The sequence below is a fragment of the Raphanus sativus genome, chromosome 8 (genome assembly GCF_000801105.2).
Source record: "Raphanus sativus cultivar WK10039 chromosome 8, ASM80110v3, whole genome shotgun sequence".
NCBI classification, from domain to species: domain Eukaryota; kingdom Viridiplantae; phylum Streptophyta; class Magnoliopsida; order Brassicales; family Brassicaceae; genus Raphanus; species Raphanus sativus.
Window position 1 is genome coordinate 16800417 of NC_079518.1, and position 15339 is coordinate 16815755.

The 15339-nt window shown below is 38.3% G+C and overlaps 4 protein-coding genes and 1 long non-coding RNA gene across 5 annotated transcripts; 2 read left to right on the forward strand and 3 right to left on the reverse strand.

Annotated features, from left to right (window-relative positions):
• The first annotated feature begins 261 nt into the window (after positions 1 to 261).
• Positions 262 to 1059, forward strand: LOC108820168 (uncharacterized). The gene has a single exon (XM_018593145.2). It carries the CDS (start codon positions 277 to 279, stop codon positions 850 to 852), a length of 576 nt encoding a protein of 191 aa, XP_018448647.1. The 5' UTR covers positions 262 to 276; the 3' UTR covers positions 853 to 1059.
• LOC108820169 (uncharacterized) lies at positions 1018 to 4221 on the forward strand. The gene is made up of 9 exons (XM_018593146.2): positions 1018 to 1071; positions 1164 to 1265; positions 1355 to 1804; positions 2046 to 2129; positions 2527 to 2625; positions 2787 to 2912; positions 3021 to 3337; positions 3445 to 3526; positions 3607 to 4221. The coding sequence occupies exons 1-9, from the start codon at positions 1018 to 1020 to the stop codon at positions 4219 to 4221; spliced, it is 1929 nt and encodes a 642-aa protein (XP_018448648.2).
• A 713-nt stretch (positions 4222 to 4934) lies between these two features.
• LOC108821798 (uncharacterized) lies at positions 4935 to 7812 on the reverse strand. The gene is made up of 4 exons (XM_018594792.2): positions 6223 to 7812; positions 5865 to 6107; positions 5352 to 5728; positions 4935 to 5270 (listed from the first exon to the last, which is right to left on the reverse strand). Exons 1-3 carry the CDS (start codon positions 6740 to 6742, stop codon positions 5604 to 5606), a joined length of 888 nt encoding a protein of 295 aa, XP_018450294.2. The 5' UTR covers positions 6743 to 7812; the 3' UTR covers positions 4935 to 5270; positions 5352 to 5603.
• A 146-nt stretch (positions 7813 to 7958) lies between these two features.
• LOC108821162 (uncharacterized) lies at positions 7959 to 11168 on the reverse strand. The gene is made up of 5 exons (XM_056991939.1): positions 10834 to 11168; positions 10585 to 10758; positions 9335 to 10197; positions 8338 to 9059; positions 7959 to 8213 (listed from the first exon to the last, which is right to left on the reverse strand). The coding sequence occupies exons 2-5, from the start codon at positions 10748 to 10750 to the stop codon at positions 8102 to 8104; spliced, it is 1863 nt and encodes a 620-aa protein (XP_056847919.1). The 5' UTR covers positions 10751 to 10758; positions 10834 to 11168; the 3' UTR covers positions 7959 to 8101.
• A 33-nt stretch (positions 11169 to 11201) lies between these two features.
• On the reverse strand, positions 11202 to 13180 carry LOC130498515 (uncharacterized). Its single transcript, XR_008937406.1, has 3 exons — positions 12450 to 13180; positions 11862 to 12298; positions 11202 to 11767 (listed from the first exon to the last, which is right to left on the reverse strand). It is a non-coding gene; the product is annotated as an uncharacterized LOC130498515 (long non-coding RNA).
• Between the last annotated feature and the right edge of the window lie 2159 nt (positions 13181 to 15339).

Consider the following 15339-nt stretch of genomic DNA (forward strand, 5'->3'; position numbering starts at 1 on the left):
TACAAGTTTTTTAATACCGAAAATACCCCTAGAAGTGAATTAAAATATCTAGGGCTTAGTCTGATAAAGTTTTTCGGTCTGACACACCGCGGGGATAGCCGGTAAAACACGCTATTGCATTTAATAATTATGCGCATGGACAGTTTTATGAAATATACTTTCTGTACTTTGCAAAGAACCTGTTCGCTTTCTTTTTCATCTCTCATAGTCCTTTTGTCTTATTAAAATTCTTCTCTTTTACTCACCTGCTCAGAGAAAATCGAACTGATTAATGATATGGCGAGGACCCAGATTGTAGATTCACCTGAAGATCCAGTCGAAGAAGCACCGAAGGTGTTACCTGATATGATGTTCGCCGACGGGGAAGAACCAGTAGAAGTTAGGGTTCTAACTTACCAGTCCTCACGCGCCATCAACACCATTCTCAATGCTTTAGAAGAAGACGAGATTCAGTTTATACGACAATCAACGTTTGGCAAACTCGTCGACATCGCCGACAAACCGGGATTTTCCGGGAGTTCTGCCCGATTTCTTCTATCGCGACAACTGAAGGTTGACAAAAAGCACGAGGCTTGGTTCAGATTTGCCGGGAAGCCAATACGATTTTCGCTCCGAGATTTTACTATAGTGACCGGTCTTCCTTGTGGCGAGTACCCGAAAAAAAAGAAGTTGAAAAAGAAGAGAAAGATGAGCGACAAACCTTACTGGCCGGAGCTATTTGGAAGTGTCGAGGAGATGAGTGTTTCGAGGGCGATAAAGATGCTTCGGAAAAAACCGTTGCAGATAAAGAAATCCGGAAGAAACTTGCATGTCTTGCGATTGTATCCTCCGTTTTGTTATCCACAAATCTGAAGATGAAGATGTTGAAGGAACACGCGGATGTTTTAGAGGATCTGGACGAGTTCTTTGCTTTCCCGTGGGGTCACCTAGCTTTTGATATGCTGATGAGTAGTATCATGTTCTTCCTCCGAGTCAGACAGTGACGAAGATGAGGGTGATGCAGGTGGAAGGAAAACAATGAAGAAGACGTTGAATCCTGCACATGCTCGTGAAGTAGATAAGATGGAAGAGGTATGTTAATGTTATATATTGTGTTTTGAAAATATGCAACGCCACCTGATATATGTTACTGAACATGTTTGTGTTTGTTTCTACAATGCAAGGTTTTGGTGAGGAGTATCATTCCTCAAGACCCAGAGAGGCCCGTCGATGAGTCTGTGCTTGTATGGGCTGATGAAGTAGAGGACCTAAAAGTCAACTACCTGGTTACTTGCATAGAGAATAATCACGTATTTACGCGTGATATGTTAGAGGTGGGGTTACGAAAGCTGATGTGGACAGGATGCGTGAGAAGGTTAAAGCAGGAGGGAAAAAGAAATCTAACTCAAAGAAGGGTAAAGCTGCACCAGTAGTCATGGAGGAAGCCGATTCAAGAATAACCTTAATGATCCAAGCCATTATGACACCAGAGGTTAGCAGAATAGATGGGGAGCTTGCTAATGTAGTTTCGTCCCTGAAAGAGGTCTCTGCACAGTCTGGTGGATATGAGAACAAGGTTATGGCAGCAGTGGAAGGAATGTTTCGGTCGTTCAAGACTGAGATGATGGGATCGTTTGCTAGAGTGAATAAGCAGGTACCAAGTCAGACGCATCAACACACCGCAGGTGGTGAGGGGTTTGAAGATGTCCCACTTACTGGAAAGACAAATTCAGTTGCTCGTGACGGTAATGATGATATAATCGATAATGTGATGGCAAACATTAGTCATTACTCAACGCCACCTGATGATGAACACGACAACTATGTAAGTGTGTTGGCTTTGGAAACTAGTTTTTATTTACTAGTAATTTTGCATATCTGTTTTGCAGAGCTTGAAACTATGAACCTGAGTTTTGAGTTGTGGTTACTTTTTGGTGTAGTGTAATGGGAATACTATATCCGGTTATATATATATATGTTGTGGATATTTAGAAAATATTATTCGTATCCGGTTCTCTATGTGTTTCTAATGGATATTTACTGATTTATGTTGCAATGCTGAGCAGACCCTATCCCAGCAATCAGTTAATCCATTACAAGGACCTCAGCAGGAGACCAACAATGGGAATATCCCTATCGACCCACTTCAGGTACCTCTCCACATTTTATCCTACCCAAAACACACATATAGCAAATTCAATTTCTGATACATTCTTGTGTTGTTATTAGCTGATTAGTCTATGATGGCCAGTAAGATGTTTAGGAGATACGAATTTTATCCACCTATGTTATGAGATTTCTGGTTATATATTAGAAAAACCGGTTATGCGTCTTGCACATTATCAGCTTCGTAACCAATCTTGGCTTGTTATTATCTGATTCGTCTAAGGTGTCAAAGAAGATGTGTAGTTGATACGATTATTATCCACATATGTTATACGATGTCTGCTTCTAATCAGAAAAACCGGTTATATGTAGCTATCTATTCCTTAAAGGGTTTAGGTTTGAAATGTACGTAACGCCTACGAGTTTTGTTTCGTTTTACAGGATTCGGTTTCAAAATCACAATCCGATAGACCATCAAGTCCTGCTAATGGTAATGAAGCGGGGAACAATAATGGGACTGACATATTGAACCCACATCCGGTTAGTATATTATCTTCTTGGTTTTTTTTTCTAATAGAGGTTTTAACACGATGCGTTAAGGTTGTCGTGTTTTTGACAAAATTGACTACTATGAAGACAATACATGTAGAACCGAACCCTTACAAATGTATTTTGACTATCAGTTATGTGGAATCATTCAGATGGAGCCTGAAGATACAAACATTGTGATGTCTAACATGCGCAACAACGGAAGAGGCGGAGATTCGGTTGAGGATCAGTCAGCAAGGTCTGGTCATAGCCAGACGCACGACGATGAAGAACCACTGGTACACTCACATACCTTGATATACCAGACTGATGAGCATTTATACTTAGTTCCCTACAACGGTTTTTCTTACATATTCCATTCCCTCCGTCATTGTTTGGAAATACAGGTCCCGTCATTCTCACTTGGCCTTACTCAGGAGGAGGCGGCACAACATGAAGATGATGATCAGATGGGAGACAACAAACATCAGCTTGGTGACCAGGCCAGTGGAGAGGGTTCAGGAGATGCATATGAGAGAACTAAGTGTCGTAAAAGCAAGCGCATAAAGGCGGTACCGGCAGCGCTAATAACCAACTATCAATGTGATACTTCCATTAGGAACCGTGCTAGAGAAGGAACAACATTTGGAAATGGGTCTGGCTATGAATTATCGGAAATTCAGGAGAAATATAACAGTTTGAAGGTTCTCGTCAAGAAAGATTGGTATGCATCTTAAACTAAAGATATTATTTTCTGCAAACTGTTGAATGTTATTATTGTGGGTTTTAAATCAATTTAATGTTACATCTGCCTCTGTTTTGTACATTCAGCGTGATCAACGTTAGTGGTCTATCCGTCACTGCCAAAGACATTATGGACATTGGGGAGAGACAGCGTTTTCTACCAGGAAGAGTAAGTTATGCCAGATTCACCTCTTATAAAGCACGCAACTCTTTTGATAAAATTGACTAAAGGGCAGATGCATTTTTCAGGTTATAGACATCCTTATGAGGGTAGTTTCCATAAGTGTGAGTGGAGCATGTTCTGGTAGTTCCCATCCTCCCTTTGTATTTCTGGATAGTCGTCTTCAGGTTGTGTTGTCGCGGAACTTTGTAAAGTTCAAGAGAATGAAGTATGGAGGTAAGTATTCCTTCACGAAGGCTCTCGTGGATATTGTGACGAAGAGTTCAAATTTTAACAATGCTGCGTCACGTTTCTACCTCCCACTATCTATCGGGCGACAACACTGGATCGGGATCTGTGTGGATATAGCCGGTGGTAAAATATATATCCTCGACTGTAACCCTGAATTGACGAATGCGAATGCCTTATCCAAAGAGATAGCGCCCCTGGCCGAAATGTTCCCATCTCTCGTTGAGCACTGTAGGTGCCTACCTAAGAAACCAGATACCCCGTACGTGATTGAAAGTTTGAAAGGTTTGGTCCCAAACACAAACTCCGTCGACTCGGCCATGACTGCGTTGTTGTTGATGCAATCTCATGCGCTGTATGGAGTAGACAGTTGCAGTGCTATCACTCCATCCCTCATACCTCTCGAGGCACAAAGGGCAGCGGTGATGATGTACGAGATACACAAGAAGCTTTAGTTGTGGTGGTCTGCTCCAGCTGTTGTTTAATGATAAGCTCCGATTGAAACTTGGAACTAATTGCTCGTCTTTCGTTTCCATGATTTTTATGTCGTTATGTTGGTTGTTATTTCGAAAATGTAGTTTAATGTTGGTCTATCTTAAACTGCCTGTGTCATGCATACTTTTTTTTATTCTTACTCCTACTATGGTTTGTATTTGAGGTCTAAACTCATTTTTATCTTGCGGTTATTGTACTTTGATTTCCTCGTTATGTTAGTAAAACTCATGTAGCAGAATGCTAAACACATGGTGTAGGTAGTTGTTTGGTGTTTAATTAGGTTTGAATTGAGCGCTTCTTTTGACAGATGTGGAGAGTGTTAAGCACATAATAATGTTTTATCCGGTTATATATTAAATTCGGATATAATCTATAGTGACAGTTAATGAGGTTGCAAACCGAATATGTTTCATTACAAACTCGAAAGTAAGCTATTGATACTTCGCTATGTTCTTAAACTATTCCACTTTTACACCAGGAGATGTACAGTAGCGACACCCACGTCTCCTAATGCGTAATGTTAAATTCGGCTATACTATCCACCTAACAATATTTCTGTTCCAACCCAGATATAAAAACACAACAACCTTTAAGTGGAATCTATGAATCGTATCATAGAACCGATGCACTGATCCTTAGGGCATAAAATAATATTTTACATTACCACCACCATACAAAGTTTACTTGGAATATTTTACATAACACCTGCCTTATGCAATCGTTCCGAACCCCATACTAAATATCTTACATAAAATACCATCTTAGGTCATAGCCATTACCCCTTCCCCAACCCCTCCAAAATATTAAACATATGGGGACTCCGCAAACATAGAAAATACAACAAACTTCCTTAACATCCATAAACTTTGTTACAGTTGAACCCTTCAAACGTCACCTTCATCTCCTCCGTTGTTTCCCTCGTCTCATGGCCCATTGTCCATGGCGTTAGTGTTTGTTTCAGGTGCCCCATCTCCAGTTGTTTCCAACTTGACCTGCCTTGAGAATTCTCCTGTACGTGAGGATAATCAAAAAATATATTTTAATTATATGTTATGATCTGTTAGTACCTTTAACCAAATAACTTATTTACCTTTCTCAATATAGCCACACTTGTCCAAAGCACTTGGGCCTGCCCTGTTGAATGTCATGCTTGCGCCAGTTTCGCCGATGGGTTTCACATTCGTCGAGGAACTGTTTGAGGAAACCGGAATTGGTATGCGGTTTCTTGGAACTGCGGGATCATTAGAAGGTACAATATGGAGATCGTTATGTCCGTAACCAACGTATTCTGAATCCGTAACTCCATAAATCCTTTGCAACTGCACTGCATAGCTTGATGACATCAAGCTTTCCCAATAGTCAGGTCTGACTTCCACGGTTTCAAACTGGGGAAGTTGATGGTTGGATCGTAGGCATGGGAAGGGTCTGATGCCCTGAGTTGTCCACCACCGCTGCCGTTACCAACCTCTGGAAATGGAAATGATTGTTAGCAGCTGTTTAAGTTAGTAAAGGACAAAAAAATTACTAACCATAGTCACCAATTGTAACCGGATTATTGTAAAAATAGAATCAATGAAAAAATCAAACCGGATTTTGTTCTTACCAAAACCGTTGCCCGCATACATCCTACCTAAAGGGGCAGCAACACGATTCATAGTCCATGTACGGGAAGCAGTGGGGACAATGTGATCTCCATTTTCAACAGTGGGACCCAAATTTAGGTCTAGACTGTTTTTGGCTTTTTCAATCTCAAGCGAGAAGCGGTATAGCAGCACCATTTCATCCTCGTCGAAAACCTCGCTCATCACGCTCTGACTACACAGAATCTCGTTAACTCTTATCACATCTGCATTCAAGGTATATACACCGTAAATAGTTTTAACAATCTGTATATTTCTCGACGTAAATGGGTGAAAATAATCTTTTTTTTAAGTTAGCTACGGAAGTGAAGATGTATATACCCAAAACAAGTGCCATGTGTTGCTCCTCCGTCACCCCGTCGCCAAGAAAATGTCTACGGCCAATGGCGAATGGAGATCTGCATCTGAACTGGTAGGTGGCCACATCTTCTGCCCCGAATATTACACAAAGTCGAGGTTCAGTGTTCCACTCGTGAACGCAGATCATCATCTTAACGTCTGCGTTTGTGACAATGTTTTGCGGTGGGCTTGTAGCTCCTTCCGGCTCCAGCATCCAAGGTGGGAGGTGGAAGGTTAGGAGGAGAGGAGTTTCAGCTCGGAGTTTAAAAACTCCTCTCACCATCCCCTTCACAGCTTCCACATGGTCTGTCTTGCCAACCAGAATAGCATGTGCTGGAAACGCAGGATCATGCTCGAATCTCCAAACGCCTGCAAGCATTTTTCTCCATTGACCCTTCATTACATGAACGAGACGAGACATCTGTAGTTTGTAGGCAAGGAGAAGAGAATTAAAAATTGTAACAGTGGAGATAATGTTCATCTTACTGAGATGATGTTTCATCTAACCCTAATTTGTAATAAAATATAACGTTGTGTTCTAGAAAATATCATTAACCTTTTTAGAAGCCGAAAGATAAAATTCACTTGCAGTAAATTTCAGTTAGGTTCAGATTCCTGTCCTACTATCCGGTGTTTGTAGCTTTCTTTGGTGATGTAAAGTATATTTGTGAGACCCCCTATATAAAGCAAATTACACTGGAAGACAACCGGTTGCAACCTGTAGTTGTAGGTTAAATCGGCAAATCTCACCGATATCTCCACATTAAATGTTTGCAGGCTACATAGGGCTACAGTATCATCATTACTTACTTTCTGACATGAAAAAACACTTCTTAATATTCCTTTAATTTAAACCGTCATTACCATCACGTCACTCAATTAAAAGTCTTCTTTGATAGGCTAACATCCAAAAATATCTTCCACAGTGCTTCCAAATGCTAACGTGGCTTCCCACAAACCGTGTTTCTTATTAAACCTAATACATCTCACAGATTAATGCTAGTTGGGTCGGCCCATTAAAACTAAAATGTTGTTAAACGATTTGTTATTGTGTATTGTTAGAACCACACTTACGTTGCGGACGACTCTGGTTGGCGAATATATATATTTTTTTGTTCCCTTATAATTTTTTCAACAAAGCTGTTCCTTCGAATCGGGAACCCTACTCTTTAGGTAATATATTTCCCGATTTACTCGATCGTCATTACTGCATTACAATGCTATTGAGAACTAAAAGGAAAATTTAATGAACTTTAAACAACTTTCAAAAAGTTGTGTTGTGTTTGTCCACAAAGAAGTGGATTAAGCTAGTTAGAAGAAAGAACGAGAAGATTTGACCCAAAAACCTTCAACGCGATGATTATTTATTTTTTATTTATTTGAAATAAGAGATATATCCAGATATTTATCCGCAAGGAGAATAAAGTTTACTAACCGGATTTTTACCACTTCATATTAAGTCTTACTCATACGCAACCATTTCTCAGAAGTTTCCCAATTAACATCTATGAAACGTTTGTATAAACGATACATGTTATAGTACCTACAACCAAGCGTCCAAAGTAGGCCATTTCGGTACTCATGATCGAATGATTAGATACCACTCAAGCATATTTATCAAATACGCACAAGTCTTTAGTGCTATTTTTAGTGATTAGGCCTAATTGTGGGTTTGTGGACTTATGAAGAAATTAGTAATTAACATTCATTCTTTTAAAACAAAAGGAAGGAGTCATTATTTATCACATAAACTCGGTATACTACATGGACCTGCCTCAACCCGTAAACTGGTTAATATTATACAAAGACAGTATTCCGGGTATATATCCGGTTAAACACCACCATCACATGCATACACCTTTCAACCGAGTGACATACTTCCTTTGGAAACACTAGCAACATCATATTGCCATTTTGCAAGTAGCTCGGTTATGACCGTGGCACTTGCATCTGCTGCACATCGTTCTTTTCTTCTTCCCTTGCATTTATATAAAAGACATTATAAAATTTTTATAATTTGTATGTTCACTTGGTCAACATAACCTTAACCAACTTAATGTCACTCATAATAAATTGTAAATTATTTATGCACCCTACCTCGAATTCTCCCCTAGATAAGATCCTATTTTTCCGCGGTCTTCCAGGTGGCCTCCCGCATAAGCCGCTTGGTAGGTGCGCATCCTATAACACTCACCCACAAGTGAATTAACCCTTATATGGTTCCTAGTCGCCGCAGCAATCGCGTGGCTGCATGGGATTAAGAGGGCCTGAAACTCACAGCATGTACATGTCTTCTCAACTAAATTAACATGACAAGTCGCCCCCTCCTTGTCCCTAACCTCATTTTCCTGTTCTGCAATCAGTGTAACCCAAAGTCCACCACTCCTTTCAAAGTTGGCGGCCACTACGGCATCCACATGTGGGGTCAAACTCTTATCCACCCCTCTGTCAAGCTGTCTCCTTGAAGTAAACCATGACATAAGCTTTTCCCTTATATATTCGATGAGGGAAAGTATTGGGTACTCTCGAGCGTCACGTAAAACCGAGTTCCACGTCTCTGCGACATTACTAGTCTTTATGTTGTAACGGTTACCTTCGAACATAGATCTTGCCCAGTGTTGGAATCCAATGCCAATCAAGTACTCAGCACATGACGCATTAACATTTTTAATCTCATTGAATGTACTGTAAAAGTCCGAACGTTTGAACGTCCGTGCTGCCTTCCCGACCATATAGCCCAAGTGCTTATCTTTGAAATAAGTTCTTATATTCCTTTTAAGGTGGAGGATGCATGCGCAGTGGCCCGCCAAGGGATAAACCTGGGGAAACAACCTTTGTCAAATGTGATGATGTTGTTTTTTTTAATTGAAAAAAAGCCCAGCTAAATTGCTGGTTTTTATATCCGTATACGGTAAATCAATTTAAAATCTGGTTATCACGAAAATTGGAAAATTCATTGTTACACAATGCCGGCAGAATTTCCTGTTTTAATATACTTTTTCGGTTAATCAATTTAAAATCTGGTTATCTTGAAAACTTGGAATATTCATTGTTACACAATCTATATGTTAGACTGTAATTTATTTGCAAATACCTTAGAAATACCGTTGTAAATAGATGGATGTCGGTCCGAAACAAAAACAATCTCGTAGTTATTTGGAATGAACTGGGAAATGTTCATAAAAAACCATTCCCATGCTTTATCATTCTCTCCATCGACCACCGCAACAGCTAATGGGAACACCTGATTATTTCCATCTTGTGCTGAAGCTGCCAGCAAACATCCAGCATACTTACCTCTGAGATGTGTTCCATCAACTATTACAATTTTCCGTATAAATCTGTATCCTGCAATGCTTGCAGCCAACGCAAGGAACATATACTTGAACCTATGCCCTACCCCTTCTGTATACTCGGTGTGTAGCTGTGCAATGCTACCAGGGTTAGCATGTAATAGCTTGTCAAGGTAAGTGGGTAGTAGATTATAGGAAGCACCAAAAGAGCCTTTTGCGTAGTCTAAAGCAACCTCTCTCAATCGCCATGCTTTCCAATATGAAATGTGAACATCGTGGTCTCCCTGCATTGCTTTCCTAATTTCATTTGGACGTGGCCCTCCACCCCTTCCCGCAAATTTTGCCCTCATTATCCCACCAATCGCCGTGTGAGTTGCTTGTGCTTGATACCCTGCACGATCGTCAACGCTGCAAGAGTGGGTTAAATTAACCGTCTTCACTTCATACAATAGAGTGTTTTTTAAAACGGCAGCATACACTCGCCAACTGCACATTTGGCTGAAACATCGAATAACCATATAACCAGGGGCCGAACGGGTGCTCCGATAACGGAACTTGTTACGGATTGCATATATTGCCATATGATGTTTGAAATCTTCTCTACACTTGAATATCATCCCAACAAACAATGCATCAGGATTATGTATGCCACTCCTACGCCCTGCTGAAATTGCAATCAGTTAGGTAGTTCAGTGAAATGATGCAACGTCAAGTTTTTATTTTGAGGACCTTACAGAATCAATCTCATAAAGATAAACGGATTTTTTTCCGATTAGGTTATAATTTGAAATATACGGATTTTATTTAATCCTTAAAAATTATAAAATTAGCATCCCTACTTATACACTCATTCTAAATATGGTATACGTACAAATGTAAGCCAGGTCATGTAAACCGGCCAATAACCTGCCTATTTGCGTTTCATATTTGTTAAATATTCATATATTTATTAAATATCCGGTTTCATGTTTCACATATCGGTTATACTTCTCTACCACTATAGTGTCGTCGTTACCAGCTCCTTGAAGTAAGAGACCACAAAACTGGTTACCTTCACAGTTAGAGGAGGAGTCGGTTATTATCAATTTGTCAATACCCATTGCTTTTTCCCCATTCTGTTGATCAGATGCATCAGTTATGTGTATAACACTGGTTTCCTCCAAATCAACTTCTCCACTCAGCGTACATTGGTTTGCTCGTGATCCATCATTACCCATTGTAAATCCTCTTATTACACATCAACTTTAGTAGTTCACACAGCAACTAGGGTTTATGATTAAAAATTAGTAAGATGTCTAACCGTTGTCAGAGTCTGCAGCCGCGGTAACATCAATTGGATTATATTGCGTTTCGCCCTCAACACCTAATCTTATACAGCCAGTCGAACCTGTAGATGATAGATCCAATGCCTCACAATCTGCGTTCTCAATTTCGGTTGCTGGGAAATATACACCATCTGGTGTCCTTATGGTATTAACGTGGTCCTCTCCATTAACAGTTTCCGAAATTACTATATCAAGATTATCCTCATTATTTGTAACATTTACAAAATAATTAAGATTAATCTCCCCTTCCGACCATTCAGGATTGAAGTATCTAGATCCATAATCTCCATGATCTGCTATTGGTTCATCATCTGCATCGGCAGATACATTATTTGAACTTATGTTTTTAAAAATATATCAGCTTAGAAATAACCCTATAATTTTAACTAATCCGGTTAACAAGTAAAATATCAGGATATTATCATTTAAAAGCTACTGTAAACATACTTATATTTTTACGCAGTGTTGCCCAAATTTTCATTGGCGTTTTTACTGGCGATGAAATAAGCTAAACCAGTTCATTACTTGGACGTTGTATATTAATATACTTGAATTAGGTGATGCTGGGGAAATTTCAAATGCTCAAAGTATGTTCCTTAGATAAATTTCTGTAACCGGAAACATCTACTTATATCCGGTTTTCATTACTGCATTAAAAAATACCCACTTCCAAACTTCTTTGCAAACTATACTAAACTATTTTTGCTCAAATATGGAATGAGGCTACTGTAAATTTTACAGTAAGATATAGTGTATAGCTTTTCCTTTTACCAGTTTTCTCGTATAATGGATACCCTCTAGCCTTTTCAATCTCATAGGACAAACGGTAAATGAGGACCAATTTATCATCGGTGAAGAGATGATGCAGTAACGTTTCGCCGCATCACAGGACGCCTCCTCCGACAAGACCTGCGTTAATAAGTGGAAATTGTCTTCTCTCTATGGTTAATACACACGACTAACTATATTGGATGTTTACAGTCGAGTAGTTAACAAAATTTACCTCTTAGTGACGAGATATGGTCATCCTCCGTTGCTCTCCCATCTAAATATCTAACGTCACCGATTCGGAAAGGAGTTCTACATAGGAACTGATATTTGGCGACATTACTAACCCCGATAATGATAGACAGTTGGATTCCGTTTGTCCACTCGAGCACACTCATCACGGCTTCCACGTCATCCGAATCTAGTATGTTTGCTGGTTGAGGATTTGCAGAAACGCCGTCCAACATGATCTCTGGGAGTTGATATGTTAATACGAATGGGCATTCCGGTGCAATACCCAACTCCTCACGTATGGTACGGGTAAAGGATGAGAAATCTTGTTTAGTGCTTCCAAGTATATACTGATCCACCCTCTCTGGATCTCCTTCGAATTGCCAACAACCCTTCATTTTTTATCCAATTTCCACTTCTTATTCGTACAAGTTGACCCATCTGTACACAACGTAAACGATGTTTACCATTATATTAGATGGGGTGCGCGTTAGCAAAAAGTTTGTGAAATTATCAAGTATTTCATATTAGTAAGTCAAACACATGTACAATGCTACAATTAAATGACCAAATCCAGCTACTAAAAACTGACCTTTCCCTTGTGTCAACTTCACCAGCTTTTGTCCTTGATTGCGATATCTGAGCTTTTAATAGGAGTTACCAAGAAAGATTGTGTGTGTAATATATGGACCATCTTTACTACTTATTTATAGTAAATTTTCGACTGATGACCCGACAAAAACGAATGTAAGGCATTACGTTAACGTGTCTTTTTCCTCTCCTTTACTTTCAAAGGTCCATCACGTGGTGTGTAAGTACAGATTTACTATGACATCTACTTCTAATCATATAAACAGTACGCCCTTTCCACATCTAGTGAATAGTACCTAATTAACGTCATGCACTCATTTCCAGAGTTTAACATCTTCCCTGCATTATAACCCTAATTTTGAACACCTCCATTTCCAGATCATATTAACGAACTACTAAAACCAAAAAAGCCCACCATCCTCAACAACGGGCCGTGTTGGACTTCACAACAAAGAAAAAAATTTGTTTGTCCTAGAAGACCGACGAATATATATTTTTCATACCTTCACTTACGTTATCCATGGAGCTAAAAGATTCCAGGCAACTTAAATGGGATAGCGAGAACACTCAGTACTACCTTTTAAACCTCATATTTTCCTTCACTTGAGACTAGAATAGTTTGGTTCATACTGAGTAACCCTCTATCCCATCTCAGTTACTTTTACAAGCTAGCTTGTAAAAACGGAGAACGCAGTTGGCTGGTATAAAATTTTTCTGGAATCATCCCTCACTAAGTTGTATATTCTGTTGTATTTCGAGATCGGGTGGTGTCCTCTATATATAACCGGTCCATCAGCATTTACTCTTTGCATCATTTGTGTGTTTGGACATCGCAGCAAAACTGTTACACCCACTCTCATTGATTATGCACCCAACAATTTAATATCCACAAGTGGTCGCTAAGCCTTCCACGTCTCAACCTGCATGGTAGACGTATTGTCCACTCAAATAATTTAATGCATGTTGCACGTAATTGAATTAGCCGGTTGCAGGTTTCACCTGTTTGGATAAGATTGTTGGTAACGAGGACATTTTGGGCATTATACCAAGCACGAGCAACCAGTTCACAAATTAAATATAAATATTCCATTCTCTCCAATTTGAAAATTTTCTGTGTATATTCAGCTAATTGAGCCAATTCAAAAATAGTTATCAAAAAAAACTTTTAACATTTTTAATGCCGTTAGGAAAACCATAAACCCTAATTACCATCAACAAACTCTAAACCCTAAACGCTGTCAGCAAATTATAATCCCCTACAATACTCTAAACCCTAAATCCTAGAAGATCAACCTTAAATCTTTAGTTCTAAATTCTAAACTCTAAAGGGTGAGCCCAAAACCCTGAACTCTAAATCCTAAATCCTAGAGGTGAACCATCGGGTTTAGAATTTAGAGCTTTGGGTATACGGTTTAGCTAACGACGGTAACAATGTCAAAATATTTTGTTTCCAAAAATTAGTAATGTTTTGATCTTTTAATAAATAGATTATTATTTGGTAAATATTTATCAATTAACGGTTTTGATGGTGAAGGCACATACATCCTAGAGAGTGAATATTATTAATAGTAGAAACGTGGCGCTTGATAAAAATGAAGACAAAATTGGGTCCAATACCACAAAACCAGACCATAATTAGAGGATTGCTCATGACTTGACTGATTACATTTCGTTTCCATTTTTAACCCTCTTGTAGCCTTACTACTCTATCTTATAGTTGCGTCAGCATTAGACAGCTGACACACTCTTTTTATATTATTTTCTATTTCTTTGTCTTCTCTCCCCTTCTTTCATCTTTTTATATTATTTTCCTTTTTTGTCTCCTCTCACCTCCTTTCATTTTTTCTAGATCAAAACTCTTCTTATTTCTTCTTTAGTTTCTTTTCTTCTTCTTTTCTTTTTCTTTTTTCTTTTTTTCTCTTCATCTTTTCGAATTAAGATTTTTATCAAAATTTTTTTTTAACATTCTATTCGCTACCGATTACATAATTTTAAAGAATTGAATTTTTAAGGAATGAAGATGAAGATTGAAAGGAGATAAGCAAATTCTACCTAAAATTGGAAATTTTTTAAGGAATGAAGATGAAGATTAAAAGGAGGCAAGCAAATTCTTGAATTTATTTTTTAATAGTTAACATATAGGTTAACAAATATTTAACTTGTTGCACGTTATTAATTATATTTAGTAATCTCCAGTTTTATGTCTTCATCAGAGATAATTGTTTTGTTAAATACTATATGATTGTCACTAATTGGTAATATATGTTTACGTTTTACAAACTATCTGTTGGAAGTAGATATCTAGTTGGTTAGATGATATACGACTTGCTAGTTGATACATTATTTGTTAACCGATTCATCTTGTCGTAGTAGATACTCTTTTTCTTTTATTATGCATGATAACAAATTATATATCAACTAACAAACCATGTAGCAGCTAAAAAACTATGTTATATGTTTTGTTAGCCGATATATGGTTTGGTAGCTGATAAAAGATGTGTTATCTTTTAAATGCTTTAGTAAGCTGATATATTGTTTGATATAAAAGATTAGTCATTAATTGATATATGATTAGCGTATCTGATAAATGGTTTGATAAATGATTTGTTAACTTGTATACTTTTTATTTTTGTTTTGTTTGCTAACAAGTGAATTGATACGTGATGTTATTTAATATGTTCGTTAGTTAAATGATTTGTTATCTGATTCACATTCTTTGTTATGCGGTACATGGTTTGTTAGTTGATGTATACCAAAGAACAAATAAGAGAGAAGATTCAAAATTTTGAAAAATGATGATAAGAATGAGATAAAGAAAAGAAAGAAAGAGATTAATGAATTTCTGATGCTGACAAACAATTAAGTTGAACGTTAATGTTATCAGTGGTTGT

What these genes read in the sequence shown, in the direction of transcription:
- LOC108820168 (XM_018593145.2), top strand. Translation starts at nt 277, where the DNA reads ATGGCGAGGACCCAGATTGTAGATTCACCTGAAGATCCAGTCGAAGAA.
- LOC108820169 (XM_018593146.2), top strand. Translation starts at nt 1,018, where the DNA reads ATGAAGAAGACGTTGAATCCTGCACATGCTCGTGAAGTAGATAAGATG. An exon ending in GTTCTCGTCAAGAAAGATTG is followed by an intron (nt 3,338 to 3,444) that starts GTATGCATCTTA and finishes TTGTACATTCAG; the next exon opens with CGTGATCAACGTTAGTGGTC. An exon ending in AGCGTTTTCTACCAGGAAGA is followed by an intron (nt 3,527 to 3,606) that starts GTAAGTTATGCC and finishes TGCATTTTTCAG; the next exon opens with GTTATAGACATCCTTATGAG.
- LOC108821798 (XM_018594792.2), bottom strand. Translation starts at nt 6,742, where the DNA reads ATGAAACATCATCTCAGTAAGATGAACATTATCTCCACTGTTACAATT. An exon ending in ACACATGGCACTTGTTTTGG is followed by an intron (nt 6,108 to 6,222) that starts GTATATACATCT and finishes CCTTGAATGCAG; the next exon opens with ATGTGATAAGAGTTAACGAG. An exon ending in GTATGCGGGCAACGGTTTTG is followed by an intron (nt 5,729 to 5,864) that starts GTAAGAACAAAA and finishes TTCCATTTCCAG; the next exon opens with AGGTTGGTAACGGCAGCGGT.
- LOC108821162 (XM_056991939.1), bottom strand. Translation starts at nt 10,750, where the DNA reads ATGGGTAATGATGGATCACGAGCAAACCAATGTACGCTGAGTGGAGAA. An exon ending in CTCCTCCTCTAACTGTGAAG is followed by an intron (nt 10,198 to 10,584) that starts GTAACCAGTTTT and finishes TTGCAATTTCAG; the next exon opens with CAGGGCGTAGGAGTGGCATA. An exon ending in TATCTAGGGGAGAATTCGAG is followed by an intron (nt 8,214 to 8,337) that starts GTAGGGTGCATA and finishes ATGCAAGGGAAG; the next exon opens with AAGAAAAGAACGATGTGCAG.